This window comes from Chrysemys picta, chromosome 1 (assembly GCF_011386835.1).
Source record: "Chrysemys picta bellii isolate R12L10 chromosome 1, ASM1138683v2, whole genome shotgun sequence".
NCBI lineage: Eukaryota > Metazoa > Chordata > Testudines > Emydidae > Chrysemys > Chrysemys picta.
Window position 1 is genome coordinate 200,821,744 of NC_088791.1, and position 17,521 is coordinate 200,839,264.

The 17,521-nt window shown below is 39.1% G+C and overlaps 1 protein-coding gene across 13 annotated transcripts in view; it reads right to left on the reverse strand.

Moving 5' to 3' along the window:
* Window positions 1-825: 825 nt before the first annotated feature.
* The window catches only part of KDM6A (lysine demethylase 6A), a 294,383-nt gene continuing 277,687 nt past the window's right edge, over window positions 826-17,521 (reverse strand). For all 13 annotated transcript variants that reach the window (XM_005301785.5, XM_024107564.3, XM_065578489.1 and 10 more), the window contains 6 exons: window positions 17,104-17,218; window positions 14,822-15,009; window positions 13,409-13,550; window positions 4,860-4,986; window positions 3,739-3,909; window positions 826-1,708 (listed from right to left, as the gene is read on the reverse strand). In XM_005301785.5, coding sequence (XP_005301842.1) covers window positions 1,679-1,708; window positions 3,739-3,909; window positions 4,860-4,986; window positions 13,409-13,550; window positions 14,822-15,009; window positions 17,104-17,218 — 773 coding nt within the window. In that variant the 3' untranslated portion in view covers window positions 826-1,678. The remainder of the gene's footprint in view (window positions 1,709-3,738; window positions 3,910-4,859; window positions 4,987-13,408; window positions 13,551-14,821; window positions 15,010-17,103; window positions 17,219-17,521) is intronic.

The window sequence follows — 17,521 nt, forward strand, 5'->3', positions numbered from 1 at the left end:
CTCTAATCCACTAAGAAAACTATAAATGTTGAAATTTAGTTTTAATGCGTTAAGGAACTGCTGAGAAATATTATGAGCAACTTAATAAAATAAATGCCATCATTATTTCAAACTGCAAATAGTGTTACAGTCATATATTATAAAGTTACCCTAAATAAACCTAGTGCTTCAAAAATTTACCAGTGATTTTCTATTACAAAATATGTGAAAATACAAAAGAATACTACAAAACAATGTCCTTTTTGGGTCAAAACTGACACCAAGATGACAAAGTCTTATTTTAGTTTGTTAACAGAAACTATTGGAATACACAAATTTCAATTTGGTTGAATTCTATATACCATATCCCCCAAAGCCCATGGTTAACATTGTCATGTCACCTCTAAAATTATTCTAACCTTCCTATCAAACCCATTACTTCTCTGTGACCTTTAAGGTTAGCCACTATTTGTTTTCTAATACTACATTTTGGCAGCAACTATTTATTAGCCTGTTATTGCAAAAAGTGCAATTTAACAATAAACCAGTCTGAAGGGTTTTTTATGTCTTCAGGATACATACCATATATTTCTTTAAAAATAATCATACTTTTGTAAGCAATACTTTACAGTAGACAACTCATATCTACCATATTTGTAAAACTTAAAATGAGAGAAATTTAGGCTCTAAATTTTTATACATATATTTATATTCAGATTCTATATATATTATATATACACACACACACACGAGTATATATAAAATATATATAATCAGAGTCCAAAAATGAACAAAACCTAGGCACTGTACATAAAATCTTTTTTAAAACTCAAACAATAGAAAAACTTTAAACATTAAACAATTTTAATAAAAGTTTCTGTACAATGCTAAGCAGTTTTATTTACATATAGAAAATGTAATAGGAGTAGTGTTTGAAATTACAGCACTCCTTAAAATTTCAATGGCAGGTAATCTGGAAAAAATAACAGCATTCCATTCACAAATATTTTCAAGCAATAAATATGTATTTATAAATAGTGTAAATTTACATCAAGATTAGAAACAAAAATCACAAATCTGAAGTTTATTCCTTAGTCTATGTGCAACCCATTTATCTTTGTGACTTGGCTGTTAATTTTTTTAAATTTTATTTTAGGAACCAAAAGTGTAACCGTCATGGTTTCAAAACAAGACAGAAAAACATAAAAGCAGTAAAAAATTTATATCACCTAACTTTTCACATAAAAAAAAAAAAAGTTGCCCAAAGAAAGACTTAAAATTTCTAACTACCTTACAAAGAAATGACCAGCTAAGCTAGTACTTTTTCCAAGGGAAATTCTGAAGGGGAAAAATGGATGAAAATAATTCATCAGCCCAGAAACAGAGAAATACAAAAGAGGTGGTCTTCAAGTCAGTAGTCTGTATAATGTTGCCAGTTTTGTCAGATATATACAAAACATGGAATTATTATTATTTTTTTTGAACTACAGCTGGATGAGCTTTATTTATTTTGAGTTCTGGAATAGGAGGCAGTGCTCTCTCCTGTCCAGTTGGTTGACACTCCGCACTTGGAAGGTTGCATAGACACAGCTTTCAAGCCAGCAGCCTTACAGGATAGCTACAAAAAAAATCAGTGGTGCAGAACTGGGTCACTTCCTGAATATCAGAAAAGTTTTCATTTAATGTCCATGGAAAAATGTCAAGATGAGGAGGATGGCAATGGAGGAGCCTGGAAAGAAAAAATAAATTACTTTTTCTATAATGGGCAAAATGCAATTATTCAGTAAAGATCCATGTAAACAATATGTATAAAGTTTAAGGGACAAATTAACATTATTGGTTTTATATTTCAGGATTTTTCTAAGACTACATTTGTGATTTTTTTTTTGCATATTCAAGTACAATTTGCATTTGATTAATATTTTACATTAACACTCTCTAGGCACAAGTACAATTATTTTAAATCATCAATCACAACAATTATCTAGATGAACATGCTAAAAATTAGACAACAGAACTCTTTCCTATACAAGCCTTCCGGCTCATCTTAGAAGAAGTCTGGGAGAACAGATATTTATAGACTTTTCTGTAACAATCACTTCAGTATCTGAGTGCTTCACAAACAATGATTTTGGGTCTTTTACATGTGAACTAAAAGCCAATAACGTTGAGCTCTGTTACATCAACGGAGGGAGTAAATTCCAGAGTAGAGGGTCCTGCACTAAGAATGCACTGGATATTTAGATTATGATACCTTAGCTAAAAGCTTACAGGTCTCAGAAGTCTAGTAAAGAGAAAAAACATTTCCCCAAACCAACACTGAATTGCAGCTGGAAATTAATCAAAAGGCACAATCATATCTGGACTGCCATATTCAATTACAATACAACATCTCGGAACACTCTATCCAAGCACTGTCTACTTTCCTGTGAATGCAAGGTTCATCATGAATCAATTTAGCACCACTCTCACTCTGATTATGGACAAGACATCTGACCTTGCCTGCAACACTGAAAACCATATGGAACAAATGAACAATCATGCGATAGCACAGTTCAAACCAGCAGGCTACACCATACAGAACAAACCTACAAATGGGCAAAGGTAATGGACAGCAGGGTTTTTGCTTTATAACTCAGATGCAAAGGAGGCCCCAAACAGAATAGTTTGAGAGAATTCTCTTGCCAAGCAGAGAGAAAGCCAGGTTTTTTGATTTCCTACTAGAAATAACGTCCAAGTTTCTCTTAAACATGGTGCTAGTCTCTCAGTTTCATACTTTTATTCCTCCCCTCACAATCTAAGGGCGCACAGAGATTTCTGGGTGCCCAAGGCAAAGTTTGAAACTGAGGACTCCACCATTCCAAAAAACTTACCATGGAGATGGAAGAGTTTAACACAATGGGATGGGGTGGGTTTAAGAAAGGGCCCAGGCCTGTGGGGTCACTGCCATCCCTGTGGAGATAACGGTGGGACTCTAACCTGCATGCAGCCAGTGAGCCACCTTCTGGTTCCAACTCTCCCAGAGCTCTAGTCCGGCTGCCAGTGGGAGCAGTATCCCAGACCCCTCAATTCACTCCTACCTCCAGACTTTCAGCCTGGCAGGTTGCCTTAGGCCCAGTGCAATGATGCCAGCGGTGGCTGGATACGAGCCCAGCTGGGATGGGTGAGTCGTCTCCAACACTAATCAATGGCGGGCACCATACTTGAGTGGTACTGTGACCCTGTGTGCCATGTCACAATGCCTTTCACTCAAATTTGGCCCAGCTGCTCCTCCATGATGATGAAGGGGTGGCTGAGCCAAACCTGAATGGCGCTGAGACCCCATATGCCAAGTCGCAATGCCTGTCACTCAAATCTGGCACAGTTGCCCTGTGGTGATTTTGGAGGCCCACTCAAATGGGATCCCAGGGCAAACTGCCCCTTTTGCCACCTCCCCGCCCCGCCCCAGTTATGGGTGGCCCTGTCTCCATCTGATCCAGACGTGATCTTCAGGTAGCCTCTATATTAGAATTTTAAGCTTCATCCTTGTGAATTTTAACACCCGTTTTTCTCTGCAAACTCATTTATATACTCTATAGTAAATTATTGTACTTTTCCATGCATTTCTGCCGCTTCCATGTTTTTTCTGTAAAAACTGAAAATATAATTCTATAAATCCATTTGAACCAGAAAATCCAAGGTATTCATATACAAATAGGTACCAAGACAGCATACAACAGCTTTACAAAGGTAGTTTTGCACCCATTGACTATAACTTACTAATGTAAATTGGTCATAGGCTTGCATCATGTCCTCCATTTTGTACTGTTCTAGCACCACAAAATTTTCCAGGTTCCCGCTTATCTTTCGTGCACAGTCTTGGCAATGTACAACATAGGTCTTTCGAGAATTGCTCTCACTGGTGACAAAAAGCAGATTAAAGACTTCCACCTGTGTGATAGGAAACAAATCAGTGTTGACATCTGGTTTTGGAAAGCTACAAAAAATAAGGTGTGGCTGGTTTGGGATTTATATTCTGACTGTCTGCACGTGAACATAGAAAAAAGACAAAGTAGCTCAAGAAAAATTCACACCTCCAAGGTTCAGTCACAGAGGTAGGCACTCTTCCAACTCATGTCTACTACTACTACTAGATTAAGATGTTTGACTGAAGGCACTAAAGAAAGCGCAGTCGAATATTACCAAGAAAGTTTCATAATCTGAGGGTTACACCTGTAAGGTACATACTGTAAGCATTATACACATTTTGCAGATGGGTAAACAGAGAAATTAAGGCCAATGTTTTCAAGTGCCTACTAATTTTCAGTGCACCCCTTTTTTTGGCTTCTCAGCTTGGGACAAGTGCCTGATCTTCAGAAGTGCTAAAATGATGCTTTTCATTTGGTCTTTAGCAAAATTGCTATCCTGTTCTTTAAAAACATAATACAATATTAAATACTAGGGAGAATCAAAATACCTAGCAAGACAGTCATGTTCTGTGAAGAGTGCACTCCAAAGTCCTCTCTCTCTTTGGGGCTATTTCTGACCAGTGAAAAACAATAAAATTCTAAAAATGAAGCTCAGCGGATCAAATTCAGTACAGATGGGATGAACCTTTTTTTAGAATCCCAGATAATGGAAAAACATTGCATGACTAACAATATGTCCATTGCAAAAGAGAGTTTAGCAAAATACAGCTCATATCTAAAAGATTAGATTGTAAGGGCTTAGGAGATAGCACTGTGTCTTCTTACATATATCTATTTACAGCACCTAGCAGACTGTGGGAGCTACTGTAATGCAAATAAAGAAATACAAAATTAATAACAGCAGTAATAATAATGGAAGACATCCCAAAAATAGATCAATTTAAAATTGCGAAGTTTTTTATTTCTACTGACCTCACAAATGCTACAGTAATGAGCCGGCTCTTCCTTTGTTCGCCCATGCCACACAATCTCTTTTCCTGCAGCAATTAGAGCTTCCCTCAATGTCTGACACTGCTTGAGAGTTCTCAACAGGCAATACCTATCACAAAAATCAAAAGTAAATTATTATACACAAACATTTCCCCTGGGTTTAGTTCAAAAACTAAACTTTATCTGTTGATTTATTCAACCTTAACCTCCACCACCACAGTCCATATATTTCATTTTAATTTGAGCAAATGAAACTTGCTTAAACAGTGAAATACTGTGCTTTCAGTGTACTGTAGTTATACAACTGTTTTAATCTAACATTATCAACAAGAAGTTTGGTTGACTTACTGGGCTAAAACAAACAGCTTACATTTCATATATGAAACTCAAAGCTTTATGTTGCCGACCCAAAGCATCATTTTATACAAACATCCTAAAAGGAAATCACTTCAACACAATTGTCTTCCAGTGGCCTAAAGTGTGGAAACTTGAGTTCTGGTAGAAATTATTATAGATTAGGAGGGGGAAAAAATACCCACACTAGTTTTAGAAAATATTTTTCTGTAGATTTCTCTAGAAAAAAATTATCTAAAAATGGAAGAAAATGTAGACACTGGTATGCTTACTGCATTAAGGAATGCAGTATTACAATTGTTTGCAGTATTTGTATGTAAATGACAAAAAACAGATTTGAATTTTAGCTCATCCTGTCAAGCAATACAGCCTTTTGCTTTCCAATATTATGAGAACTACAAGTGTGTTCTCATAAGTGGGCCAAAATGGGTCACCTGACTTTTTTAAATTTCAAATTTATATGTCATTTACAATAATTTTCAGTTTTCAAATATCCTTGCATTTGAGCAGTTCTCTGATTTTCCTCTCCAAAGGGGAGTTACGTACATTACAGACACTGGAAAACATAAGGGGAAGAAAAAATGCTAGCTGGAAAACTAAGTGGAAAAAAGTTTTATTTCCCCTTCCCACCCCCCAAAATATTGTTCAAACACAGTGCTAGCTCCTTACTTTCTTTTCATTTTATAGTCTTAAAATGCTAAGGTATGTTTTATACTTGTTTCTTTATGTTAGCAAAATTTTAGATTATTCACTGAGACTTTGACGTTTCATGCTTAAAATGTTCATCTATGTTCGCCCCCCCGCCCGCAACACCCAAATTCAGGGACTTGTTAGCATTGTACTTCAAGAGCAACACAAACTCGAAGTCAAAATTGCAAATAAGCCCATTCTACATTAGCAACTGACACCACCTTCTCACATACTGAACTTTCAAAAGTTGAAAAAACTAAACATTTTTTGGCCTGTGAATATAAAAGTTTTCAATAACTTTGATAATGTATTTAAAGTCTAAATAACTTTTCATTGCTAACACTGAGATAATTTTGTTTTGAAGCAACAGATTTTATGCCACTATAAGAAATGCTTAATACAAATACAATTTTAGCCCCAATGCATGACATGCTTATACACGTGCTTAATTTCAAGCACAAGTAATCCCCCATTGAACTCAATGAAAGGAGATATTCATGTAAGTAAAGCTAATGTTATGTGTACCTATCTTAAGTATTTGCAGGATCATGTCCTTAATTTTCACTATTTTTGTTTTTGACTATCAAAACTTAGTAAAATTCAAATGAGACCCTAAATGTAGTGGCACTTTAAAAAAGCATAATTTACTTCATTATAAATTTTAATCTAAAGTTGCTATAGCACAAACATTCAAATTAGTGTTACAAAGTTTAAACCAAATATTATTATTATTATTATTTTTTTAGTATCGAGTGACTTAACTTTATCCAATGGAAAAGAAAAGGTCTGGGATTATGTCAAACAAAAGCAGGAATGATCAAGTCAGAGAAGACAAGAGCTAACCGCCTGGAAAAGTTTTGCTGCAGGAGAGCAGGGAATTAATTTATATGAAAACCATAACATTTTTTTAATGAAACATTTTAAAAACAGACATATCTCCTGGTATCTGGCGACGCATCTTCCTGAAGCAACACACTGGCGGGGGGAAAGGAGGGGGCACACACGGTCACATGCTCCCTCACCCGATTTCTGCCAGGGTTCACATCAGAATGTGGCCAGCAGCCACCTTTTGGCATTGCTGAAGGGAAGGGAGCTGCTTCCAGCCGCAGGAGAGAAGGGGGAGGGAGTGATGACCTGGCCCATGTCTTTGCAGAGCTCATCTCTTCTACCCCCCCAATTCCCGCTCCCCAGTGGCTGGATGCAGCTTGTCCCTCATGCCCGCACAGTCGAAAGGCAGCTAACACCTCCAGGCTGCTGCTGGCCATGGACATAACCCAGCTGCCTCCTGTCCCCAGGATACAGCATGGACAGGAAGGGGTTAAGCCCCAAGGATGCATCGTGCACCAGGGCACAGGGATCCTGACTGCAGGGGCTTCACCAAACCCAGCCAGAGAGGCGGCTCAGCAGGGGAGGGGACCTAGGGGACGAAGCAGCCCCACACTCCATGGGGGCAAGACCCAGGGTGAGGGTGTGGGGGGTGAAGAGGGTGCTAAGCCCCTGCCCGGGGGATGCTGTGGAGCCTGCAGGGTTGGGGCATGAACAGGCTTGAAATTGCTTCCCCCCACACCACTCCAGAGCTTAGCTGAGGGGTGCAAAGGCTTCCCCATGCCAGCACTGTGCGGGGCTTTGGAATGTGCAGGGCTCGGCTCCTCCTGGCCAGTGCCCCAGGCTGGAGGATCTTGAGCTTTCCTGGGCCCCGGTCCAGCCAGAGGCAGTGGGGGAAGGAAGGAGCCTGCCAGCCAGGCTGTTGGCAAGCTGAGTGCTTGGACCAGCAGGGGGAGCAATGGGCCCCACATGTTGCAACTTGGCCCCGCCACCACCCTTGCACACCCAACCCCATCATTGGCCACTGCACCCCCCACTCACTGCTGGTGGGCGGGCAGCTGGTGAGGAGGGAGAGAGACAGAAAATATGGGACAACGTGCCCATTTTAAAAAAAAGGTTGGGACACCTGCAGGAGGGCTTAAATATGGGACTGTCCCTTTAAAAACAGGATGTCTGGTCACCCAAAATATGGGTCAACTGTCATTTAGCCCATCAGATGGCATTTACCAATATTTAAATCTAAACTGAGTACCTCAGAGAGAATGCAAGTGGATTTTCAATTATACACTTGCTCATTAAGAGCCATCATATTATATACTTATTCTACAAGAGTATCAGTTTATTTAATCTATTTAGTTCTTGAACTGAATTGCCATTAAGAATAATGGAGACTTCTGGGTCATATGGGGCAGGGTTCATAATTTGCTGGCTGCAGAAAATCAAATACATTAAATCTATGCAGGCTGTTGGTATGTGCAATCCCTAATCAGCCCAGCTCTCTCCAACATGCCATTGCAATCAGCCCTTTGAGATTAGCCAATTAAATTTTTATCAGTTTGGGGTAATGATAGGAAAGCAGCAGGTGGGATTAGTCCAGCATCAGACATCTGAGGACTGGAAAGACACCTTTTAATTTTCTATCTATTCTATTTGCTGGCTATACTGTTTTTGTAACTGAAAGTGCACAAAAAAGTAGTATTTATTAGTTTAATAATTTAGGAAAAAAGTCTGATACACTACCTGCTTACAAAGTATGCCCTGAATTAAAAAGAAATTAAAAAAGGTGTCAATATTTTGTGCTCCCATGCTAATATTTAGATGGGTTCTTTAGGCAGGCCTAAAAGCCTTACCCTCAATTCTTCTTCAGAGTCTAAAGATTTCACTGTCAAAAAGTTTTCTAGCTGTTATAGTTGTGAAGAAAGCATTCAAAACAAGAGCAGATGCTGCAGCGATATCTACTTGAGCTTTTAGAGAGCCTAAAAACTGTGATGCCAATGATGGTTAACAATATTGACATTTTAAAGTATTTCATTGCTAATCAAAGCATGTAAGAAAGAAGAGTAAGTATCATTATGAAGATCTACACCAGTGTTTCCCCAAGTGTGTGATGTCTGAAGGACTTGTTAAGGAGAAGGGGTAGATGAAAGATGTATAAATTAACAACACAGTGGGGCTGATGAGAGTCACGACTAATTTCACTTTCCTGAAGGCAGGCTCAGCTTTCAAAAATTTGGGAAACATTGCTCTAAGTAGTATACTTTATTAGGGTATGGGATAGGTTTGTGGTAAAGAAGGGTAGACCTTACAGTCTAGTACAGACATAGGGTGAACCCACTGTGAGGGAGATGTCAGCCTGATTTCTTCTGTGAGGAAGGGCAGTGAGGTCTGCATCTGAACCTTTATATATTTGGTGAAGTTTTCAAAGCTTGGTTTGCATCTTGTCCATCCCCTTGCTGCAGGGCTGTTCTCTATAAATATATCCTTCAGTCATCTGTCTACTCTGGTGTAAATATCCTGGGATGCATATCATCTGGATCTGCTGATTTGGGCATATTCATTATTTTCTAAGTATCCTTCTACTGATGCTTCTATAATCCCTTCACTGCTTTCTAGTTACACAAACCCCATTTTCTTTATTTCATCCCAAATGACTTTTTTTCCCTCCTATAAAGCTATTGAGTATTTCAATCATTTTAGAATTGTCGTCTCTCTACTCATTCATTAACATGTCCCCACATTCTCTAATATTTCCTTTTTCTTTTGGCCCGATACATTTGTAAATACCTTTCTTATTCCCTTTAGACACTTCTGCTGTTATCATCTGGGGATTCTTTTGCTTTTTGGGAGATGGGGGTATCTTTTCTCAGAGCAATCTAACTTATTTTGGATATTATTATTTGGTTCCCCAAACAATTCCAGCCCCACCTTCAGATCTTTGAACACTGCTTTTTTATAAGCTTCTAGTACTTTTTGTTTGCTTTTATTTAAAAGAACAAGGCTGGGTTGCATGCTTATTGTGGTGTCTTAAGATGCTCAAACTTTCTTTCAAATGCATACATTTTAATTCTTTCTCTTGCACAGTCATCCTAAACATTTACAGGTATCCTTACTCACATGTAGTTTTAAATAGTGCTCACTGCCAGGTATGCCAGTGCCTATATGTCACTGCAGAACATTTTTGCTTATTTTTCAAATGAGAAGCACAAGTCACTTTTTTATTTTAGCAAAAACTCCTCCTCTACCCTGTTTCCTACCTATTTTGGTACTTAACTCCCAGAAGAGGCAATGTTTTAGACTATCTAGATGCCTTGGATTTCCTTGACCTGTGTCAATTTGGATACAAATCTGCATTTGGCACAGAGCTGGCATCTGTTGCATTTATTCATAATTAGGAAGAGATTATTTATCAAGATCAACTGTTCATGCTGATATTCAATGAGCTATATTTGAAACCAATGACTATAAAGTGTTGGCAATATAGCACAGAAGCTAGCAGGAGTGGACATAGCTAGTCTCAGGCGGCCCCATTCCTTTCCCCTTGAGTAGGTCCAGTGGATAGTTTTGGACAATGGCTCTTCTCTCCCAAGGGCACTCACATGAGTCTTCAGAGAGTACCAGTTGGAACCCCTATTCTCTCTATATATGGGGCCGAAATGAGGACTAGAGGAGAGATATGGACTGCAGTATGTTCTGTATGCTGACCACACCTTTCTGTCTCCATTTCAACTAACCTGATAAGTATGAACAAACACTTGTCTCAGAGTCTAGCAAAAATTGTGGGCTGGGTGATGGCTTAATCCAGATAAAACAGAAGAAATAATGGGTAGACTGGGGAAAACAACTGCAAAGTATGGCAAAATATTTTATCTGCCCATCTGATTAAAGGGTTCTTCATTTGTAGTATACATTTGCAATTTAGGCATCTAATTAGATTCCCAGAAGCTGTTGGTCAAACAAAAAGCAAGTTTAGTCTTTCCTGGGTTTGCTAGAGAATCTCTGGGACTTCCCAAGGATGCTTACTGTGACCTCTAGCATCTTAACTGAAAGGGTAAGGATGTTGAATTTTTAATAAAGGCCGTCTTTACCCCAAAAGTTAGTCACTGAAGCTATACAGATGTTCACAACCCCCTAAAACCTAGACTCTTAAACAGTCTGACTAAAAATCCCTTCCTCTCTCAACTTCCAATCTTTGCATTTGTGTTGTCACCATTTTGTTAGTTCTCCAATCATCAGGGTGTGTTCTAGTCTAGACAGAACACAAATGTCTAATGTAAAAACGAATCAGGAAAATACCCTGAAACTTCCCCCTCCCCTTTTTCTTTTTAATAGATTCTTAAAGGAGAGGGGTGTGACAGTGTAATTTTCTCTCTGCTTTGCAGGGTTAAACCCAATTTTTACAGGTCACCTTCAAGGTGATTTATAAGCCCCCTCATCTTAAAAGGATGAGAGCTGCAGGTCATTCTTTGTGATGAGTCATTTACTCTGAAATTCATTCTCCTCTATCTTGCCTGAAGTGACCCAAAAGATCACAAATATGTTGGCTTACAGAATATTATTCCTGGGGGGATTCTGTGCCACTGCACGTCCCCTGCAGATTTTTTTGCTTCGCTGCAGAAAAATGACTTTCTGATAGGGAAGCCGCAAGAGTGGTCGTGCGCCCCTTCCGAGCAGCATAGGTGTGTCATTTTGGGTGCCTGGAGCAGCCATTGGAGAGGTATATCACCATAGGGGGCAGTGCTGAGGACACCCCTGCCAGTGGCTCTTATCCTCCGCTGGGCTCAGCTGCTAGTCCCAGCTGGGCTGGGCAGGATGGGACTTCCTCTTCCCCTGCAAGGAATGGCCAGGGCAGACCCACCCCCATAAACCTCCTTTGACTACAGGAAGCTCCGCACCCTCCCCCTACTTCCTGCTCCCCTGTCCACCCAACCCCTGTGCACCCGGATGCCCCCATGCCCAGACACCACAGCCAAGCCTCACCCCCAGCACCCAGAACCCCCCACTGAGGCTCCCACACCTGAAACCTCACCCTGCCGAGCCTCACCCACTGCATCTGGAATCCCCCTACACCCAGCCCCCCTGCTGAGCCCCACCCCTGCGCCTGGAGCTCCCCTCCTGCACCGAGACCACCCCCCCCCCAAGTCACCTGGACTCGAACTCCCACCCCGAGAAGCCCCATCCCCACGCTTGGACCACCCCAATGAGCCTCCCTGCACCCAGACCCCCATCTTATGAGTCCCAACCAGCTGCACCTGGACCTCACCTCAGACCCACTCCCCCAGCACCAGATTCCCCCCCCACACTCACCCAGACCACCCCTGCTGAGCCCCAACCACCTTCACTGGACCCCAATCCAGTCCCATTGCCCCTGCGCCCAGACCCCCCACTGAGCCACCTGCACCCAGAAGACTCCACACAGAACCCTCTCACCCCACACCTGTATCTCCCCACACTAAGGCCCTCCATACTTGGATCCTGCTATGCCTCTGAGCCTGCCTGCCCACACCTGGTGCACTTGGCGTGGAGGGACAGGGCTCCGGGGTATTTCTGGGGCAGGCCCAGCCCTTGTGCTGTGTCAGGGCCCGGAGTAGTCTCACCACCGAGTCTCTGTCCCGGGTGGTGGTGGTAGCAGCGATCTCCCACCTCTGTGCAGCCAATGGCCTATGCTCCCCACTGTCATGCTGAGCCTCTGGATTTATTTATTGACATATAAAATTTGCAGAATTTTAAAATACTGTGTGCAGAATTTTTACTTTTTTGGCACAGAATTTTTAATTTCTTGGTGCAGATTTCCCTCAGGAGTAGAATATGCTGGAATGCTCATCTGCTTTCTCAGGATTTCAGAGGGCGGAAGTGATGCCAGATGATTTATTTTTGTATGGATTGTATGCCTTGAAAGATATGTTAAAGGTGACTTGAATCTGGGAAACATACTTTTGAAAATGTTCAATTTTGAATCCAGAATGTTACCAGCTCATTTACTCAATTTAATCAGCTGCAGAACTCTTCAAATGAAAGGGGTGGGGGGGAAAAAGAGGCTTTCCAAACCCTGCCTCCTTGCTTGTCAAGGTGTTTTCCCTGCCACTCTTGGTGATAGGCTATAAATCAGTTAAATGTGAGTACTGGAAATGAACAAGTAAATTTACTATTAAAATATTTAGTTTAACTTTAAAAATAATTAAACATGCTCACCCTGAGTCTGAAGTTTACTGACAGCAGAAGGCCCAATCTTTCAACTTGTTGTTCTATATAGGCAGACCCTTGTGCTCGTGAAGGGCCCCATCAGAGTCAACAGAGGTCTGTCTGCATACAAGTTGCAAGATTGAAACCTAAAATATTTTTGAAAACACTCTGGAGTTCACAGTTACGATAAATATCTCAGGAAATCTAGGCCTAAAAGATACATTGAATACCTGATTCACCACATCAAAACAGCATTCATTTCATGTAATGCTAAACACAATCTAACAAAATGGATTTCACTAGGAAGATATTATTTATTCTGTAAATAAAAAAGATCACCCTTGTTTTTTAAGTGGCGTTCTAATTCACAATCTTTTCATATTAAATGTGACTTCGTTTCATTCTGTTTTAACAACGGTCAAAATAAGAACAGTCAACTGTCAAAATGGAAATGGATATAAAAATTTTTAAAATACACTTACTTGATCATTTCAAAAAGCTTTGGATCTGAGACCTTTATATTTCGCGCCATGTTCCACGAAAGATGAATCATGGGCACTATTGACTTGACGCTCTGCAGTTTATTCCACTCGTACCGTTCCACTGCCAATTTATATTGACAGGCTATAAGAAAAAGTTACAGAAACGTTCAGATAAGCTAATAAAGGATATAAGAAGATCTCTTGGTCATACTCAAAACCTGAATTTTGTAAAATTGGAGAAAACTACATATTGTATGCGATAGTGGTTACCATTACAATTTTTACAGCTTTGAAAGTAAATTTTTACACAATAGTTCCTTATATTTAGAATAATTACAGCATATACAATTCCACAATAACAACTTGAAAAAGCGTTTTAAAATAAAGTAATGGTTTTTAAAATGGTTTTATTTTAAAAGTAAACAAATATTTTAGGATTAAAAACCTAATTTGCTAGTTTCTGCAGTTGCCTTTGTTCCATCCAATTCTATATTATAATTCTGTCATATTTACAATATGAAATTTCTAGATAGGTTACACAATATAGAGAGGTTTGTTGTGGTATGTTATGCATGTTAAATTTATGCTAAGCAATATAAGGAGTGTCTTGTTGCAAAACGTATGTTGCTGCTCAGAGAATGCCAGTCAATTCAAGTGATCTTGGAATGATACTGCTTATAGCACTAAACCAAAATAAAGTTTGTCGTGTGCATTACTATTTAAGAAAATCGCTATTTTTGGAGGTAACTACTGGTCCTCTTTTGTCTGCTGTGTTTCCTCCCATTATCTAAGATTATCTTTCTATTTTTCTGCTTATACCAGGTTGAACCCTAATGACTTTACATAATTTTCTTGTAGCTGTAGGTTTGAAACATCTAGCCAAATGTTTGTATTGGTTTTAAACTGAAAGACTGTACTTAAAGCTAATATTCCTGGAGCTTTTTAAAAACTCAAGAATTTTATACTGGTTTATAATAGCCTGTAATTATTAAAAATAGGAGAACTCGTGGGTCTTAAAAAAACTAACCGGATGGATAGTCCCCTGCAACCTCTTTCCTAGATGTATGAATAGGATGAGGAGAGGAGAAATGGAGTGCAAGGTAGAGTGAGTTCATCTAATCATTTCCTTTCTCTGTTTGACTTTACACCAAAATTTATAGTTGCGACTGTGGTGAGGCTTAGTCTAAATAAATCGTGAAAGGACTGTGACGCTTGTGTTTTCAGCCTTCCTTCAGAGGAAAAAATTTCAGGTTTTAACATTATATAGTTTGTGCTGAAACAGTTTCAAGAGACTATGCAAGTTTTATCTAGTAAAATATGGTCACTTAATACAAAAAGCCCAAGAGAGTTGGGATGCATGTGGTACAATATGAACAAATTATCTATCTCACCATACATATTATTTCACCATACCTGTAAGAGGGCCAACATTCCAAGCAATGTTGTTGCACCAGCCAATAGCCTGAACCCAGTGAACAGTGCCAGCATTTATCCACACCAAATCCCCAGGTCTCTGAATAAACCTATAAACTGGGACATTGGCTTCATACAAGTCTTCCAGGTTAGGCCACCAAGAGCCCATTAAGAAATTCATATTATTTCTGAAACAATAGGAAAAAAACAGTCTTCCACATTTCCCAATAGATAAATTAAGGGTCTATGCCTACTAACAAGATAAAGTTAAGTTAATCAAAATACTTGCATACAGTGATCACTATTACAAATACTTCCAACTAGTGATTAATGACTCAGGAAATGGTAAAAAATAAAAAACCCAACCCCAATGTTTTCTTCTCCAAGTGGCTGATTTGAATCCAGTGTAGGGTCATTATGTCCTGAATCGGTATGTAGCAATTTGGCTGCATGTGCGAAATGAGCAGATGGCCTCCATTTATTGTCCAGGGTTTTGGCTACACTATTTTTTCTTAACATTTCCCAGTATTGCTATCACTAATACAACTCCACTGGTAGTCGCAATCAACATAATATTAGTGTAGAATGACTACTATCATTTTAACCACTATGTCATCTATCCCCGCTCAGAGCAGGTCTGCACAACATGGTGTTCAAAATGCCAGTACTTGCTGCTGCCTTTTCTACTCTAGCACTCCAATATTGCTACCACAATTGGATGGTAGCAACGGTGGGAAATTTTAGGAAAGAAGTCTAGATTAGACAAGGCATAGTGACTAGTGAACACATCTTCAACATGACCACCACCACTAGCTCTCTTCTTATCAGTTTCAGTAAAGAGGCCAAGGTTTTAGTTGCTATGGTGACTGAATTAATTATCCAACCCACCAATTCAACAGTACAATCTATATGCTAACTGCTATATAATAATTGTACTGTTAATTATAAATTGCAGTCAGATCAGCTGAAGAGTTTTGGCTCATATACATTTCTTCTAGTGAATAAATACATATGATCTATTAGTCATCAATAATTTAATCACTAACTGCTTTTTTTTTTATCCTCTTCCACATCTTACTTGAAACTGTTCATGAAGGCTGTCTTTAGACTTTTTCTTCATATATTTTAAATGCAAGGGCTGATCTGAGCTGGGCATGTCCCTTTTATCTGTTCTCTTTGATCCCTTGGGCCTGTCAGGCTGCTCTTAAGCCTGACGCCACATTATTTGTGAGATGGTAAGGCCCAGGACTGCGCTGTATTATCTTCAGTGATTCAGGATCTCTCAAATTCTTTGAACTACTTCGACTTTTCGCCTTCCACCTTTTGATTTCCTCTAGCAGTTTCAGAATAGTCTGACTCTAGTTCCAAGCTGTTTGTCATGTTGGTGACATTTTTTCTGTTGTTGTCAGTGGCTCAGTTTTGTGCGGTCTTTGAAAAGAATGTATCACTATCATACAATCAAATAATGAACACATAAGAAAACCCAAATGTAGTTTAAAAATTTGCTAATTTGCAGAATCAACACAACATGGATTTATTTTCATTGTTGATTGTGAGACACTATGGCCATTAAAAAAAAACAAACTGCAAAAACACTTGCATGTACACAAAATACTCAGTTGAGTAACTGAGCAGATTAATCATGTATGGGAGCAATAAATATTTCTCTGTCGTCCTTCTAATGTACCTTAAAACGGATATGGAAAGACCACCATTTGAGTAAGAGTGCTAGTTAGTATTCATGTACATAAGAAAAAATCCAAGAGAGTGGTGGCAATTATTATATGAAGGGTTTTGTAAGGTGGAAATTGGATTGAGGTCTTAAAATACATCTGAGGCCACTACAGCCATCTGGGAGTAATAACTTCTGAGCCCTCCTGATATGGTCTGAATTTGAACCTTGGACTTGCATGTCAAAGTCTCCATATCCATTACAAACCGCCGATGTAATCTATGCTCCCTCCCCGACCACCTTTATTTTTTCTTTTTAAAAGTCCTGAAATAAATCTAAGTTAAGTACTGACTGTCGGGGGCAAACTATTCTGAGGCAACTGAGATAATCATAAAGTTGGCTGTTTTTTGCATATTGTCATCTATTTGATTAAAATGCTGAATAAGATCTAGTTTTTTCCTTTATACTTTAACAGACTTTTCTGATTCATCAGAAGCTATAAAATATTACCTTCACCTCCTCATTGACAGCATGCGTGAGGTGTTTCTGCATCTGTCAGGTATACATACAGAAGCCCTCAAAACATCTGAGGACAGCATATGAAACTTACTTTTCACAGAAGTCATTCAGGACACCCCAATAGCTTTCAGGAACAACAAACCATTCACAGTCACCTGGACCAATATTTATGTTTACCGAACAGAAGTTGTTATTTTCTTGGTGACCTGAAATTCATGAGAAAAACTGTTATTTTCACAGTGATGATACTTTTGTTTTGACAGCACTGTGAACACGTAAAGTACTATGTAAGCACTAATTATTATTAAGGTAAATTATATCACAGCTTAATTATGTATGTACATAATGCCTAGCACCACAGCATTTGAGTATCTATCCATTTTTTTTTTAAATACACAATTAAAACACTGTTGCTTAGGATATGTATTAGTGACAACACAGTTTTGCTTTGATTGATTTATGGATGACTAAAAGTTATCAATTTCTCTAATCTTTGATGTGCATAATGC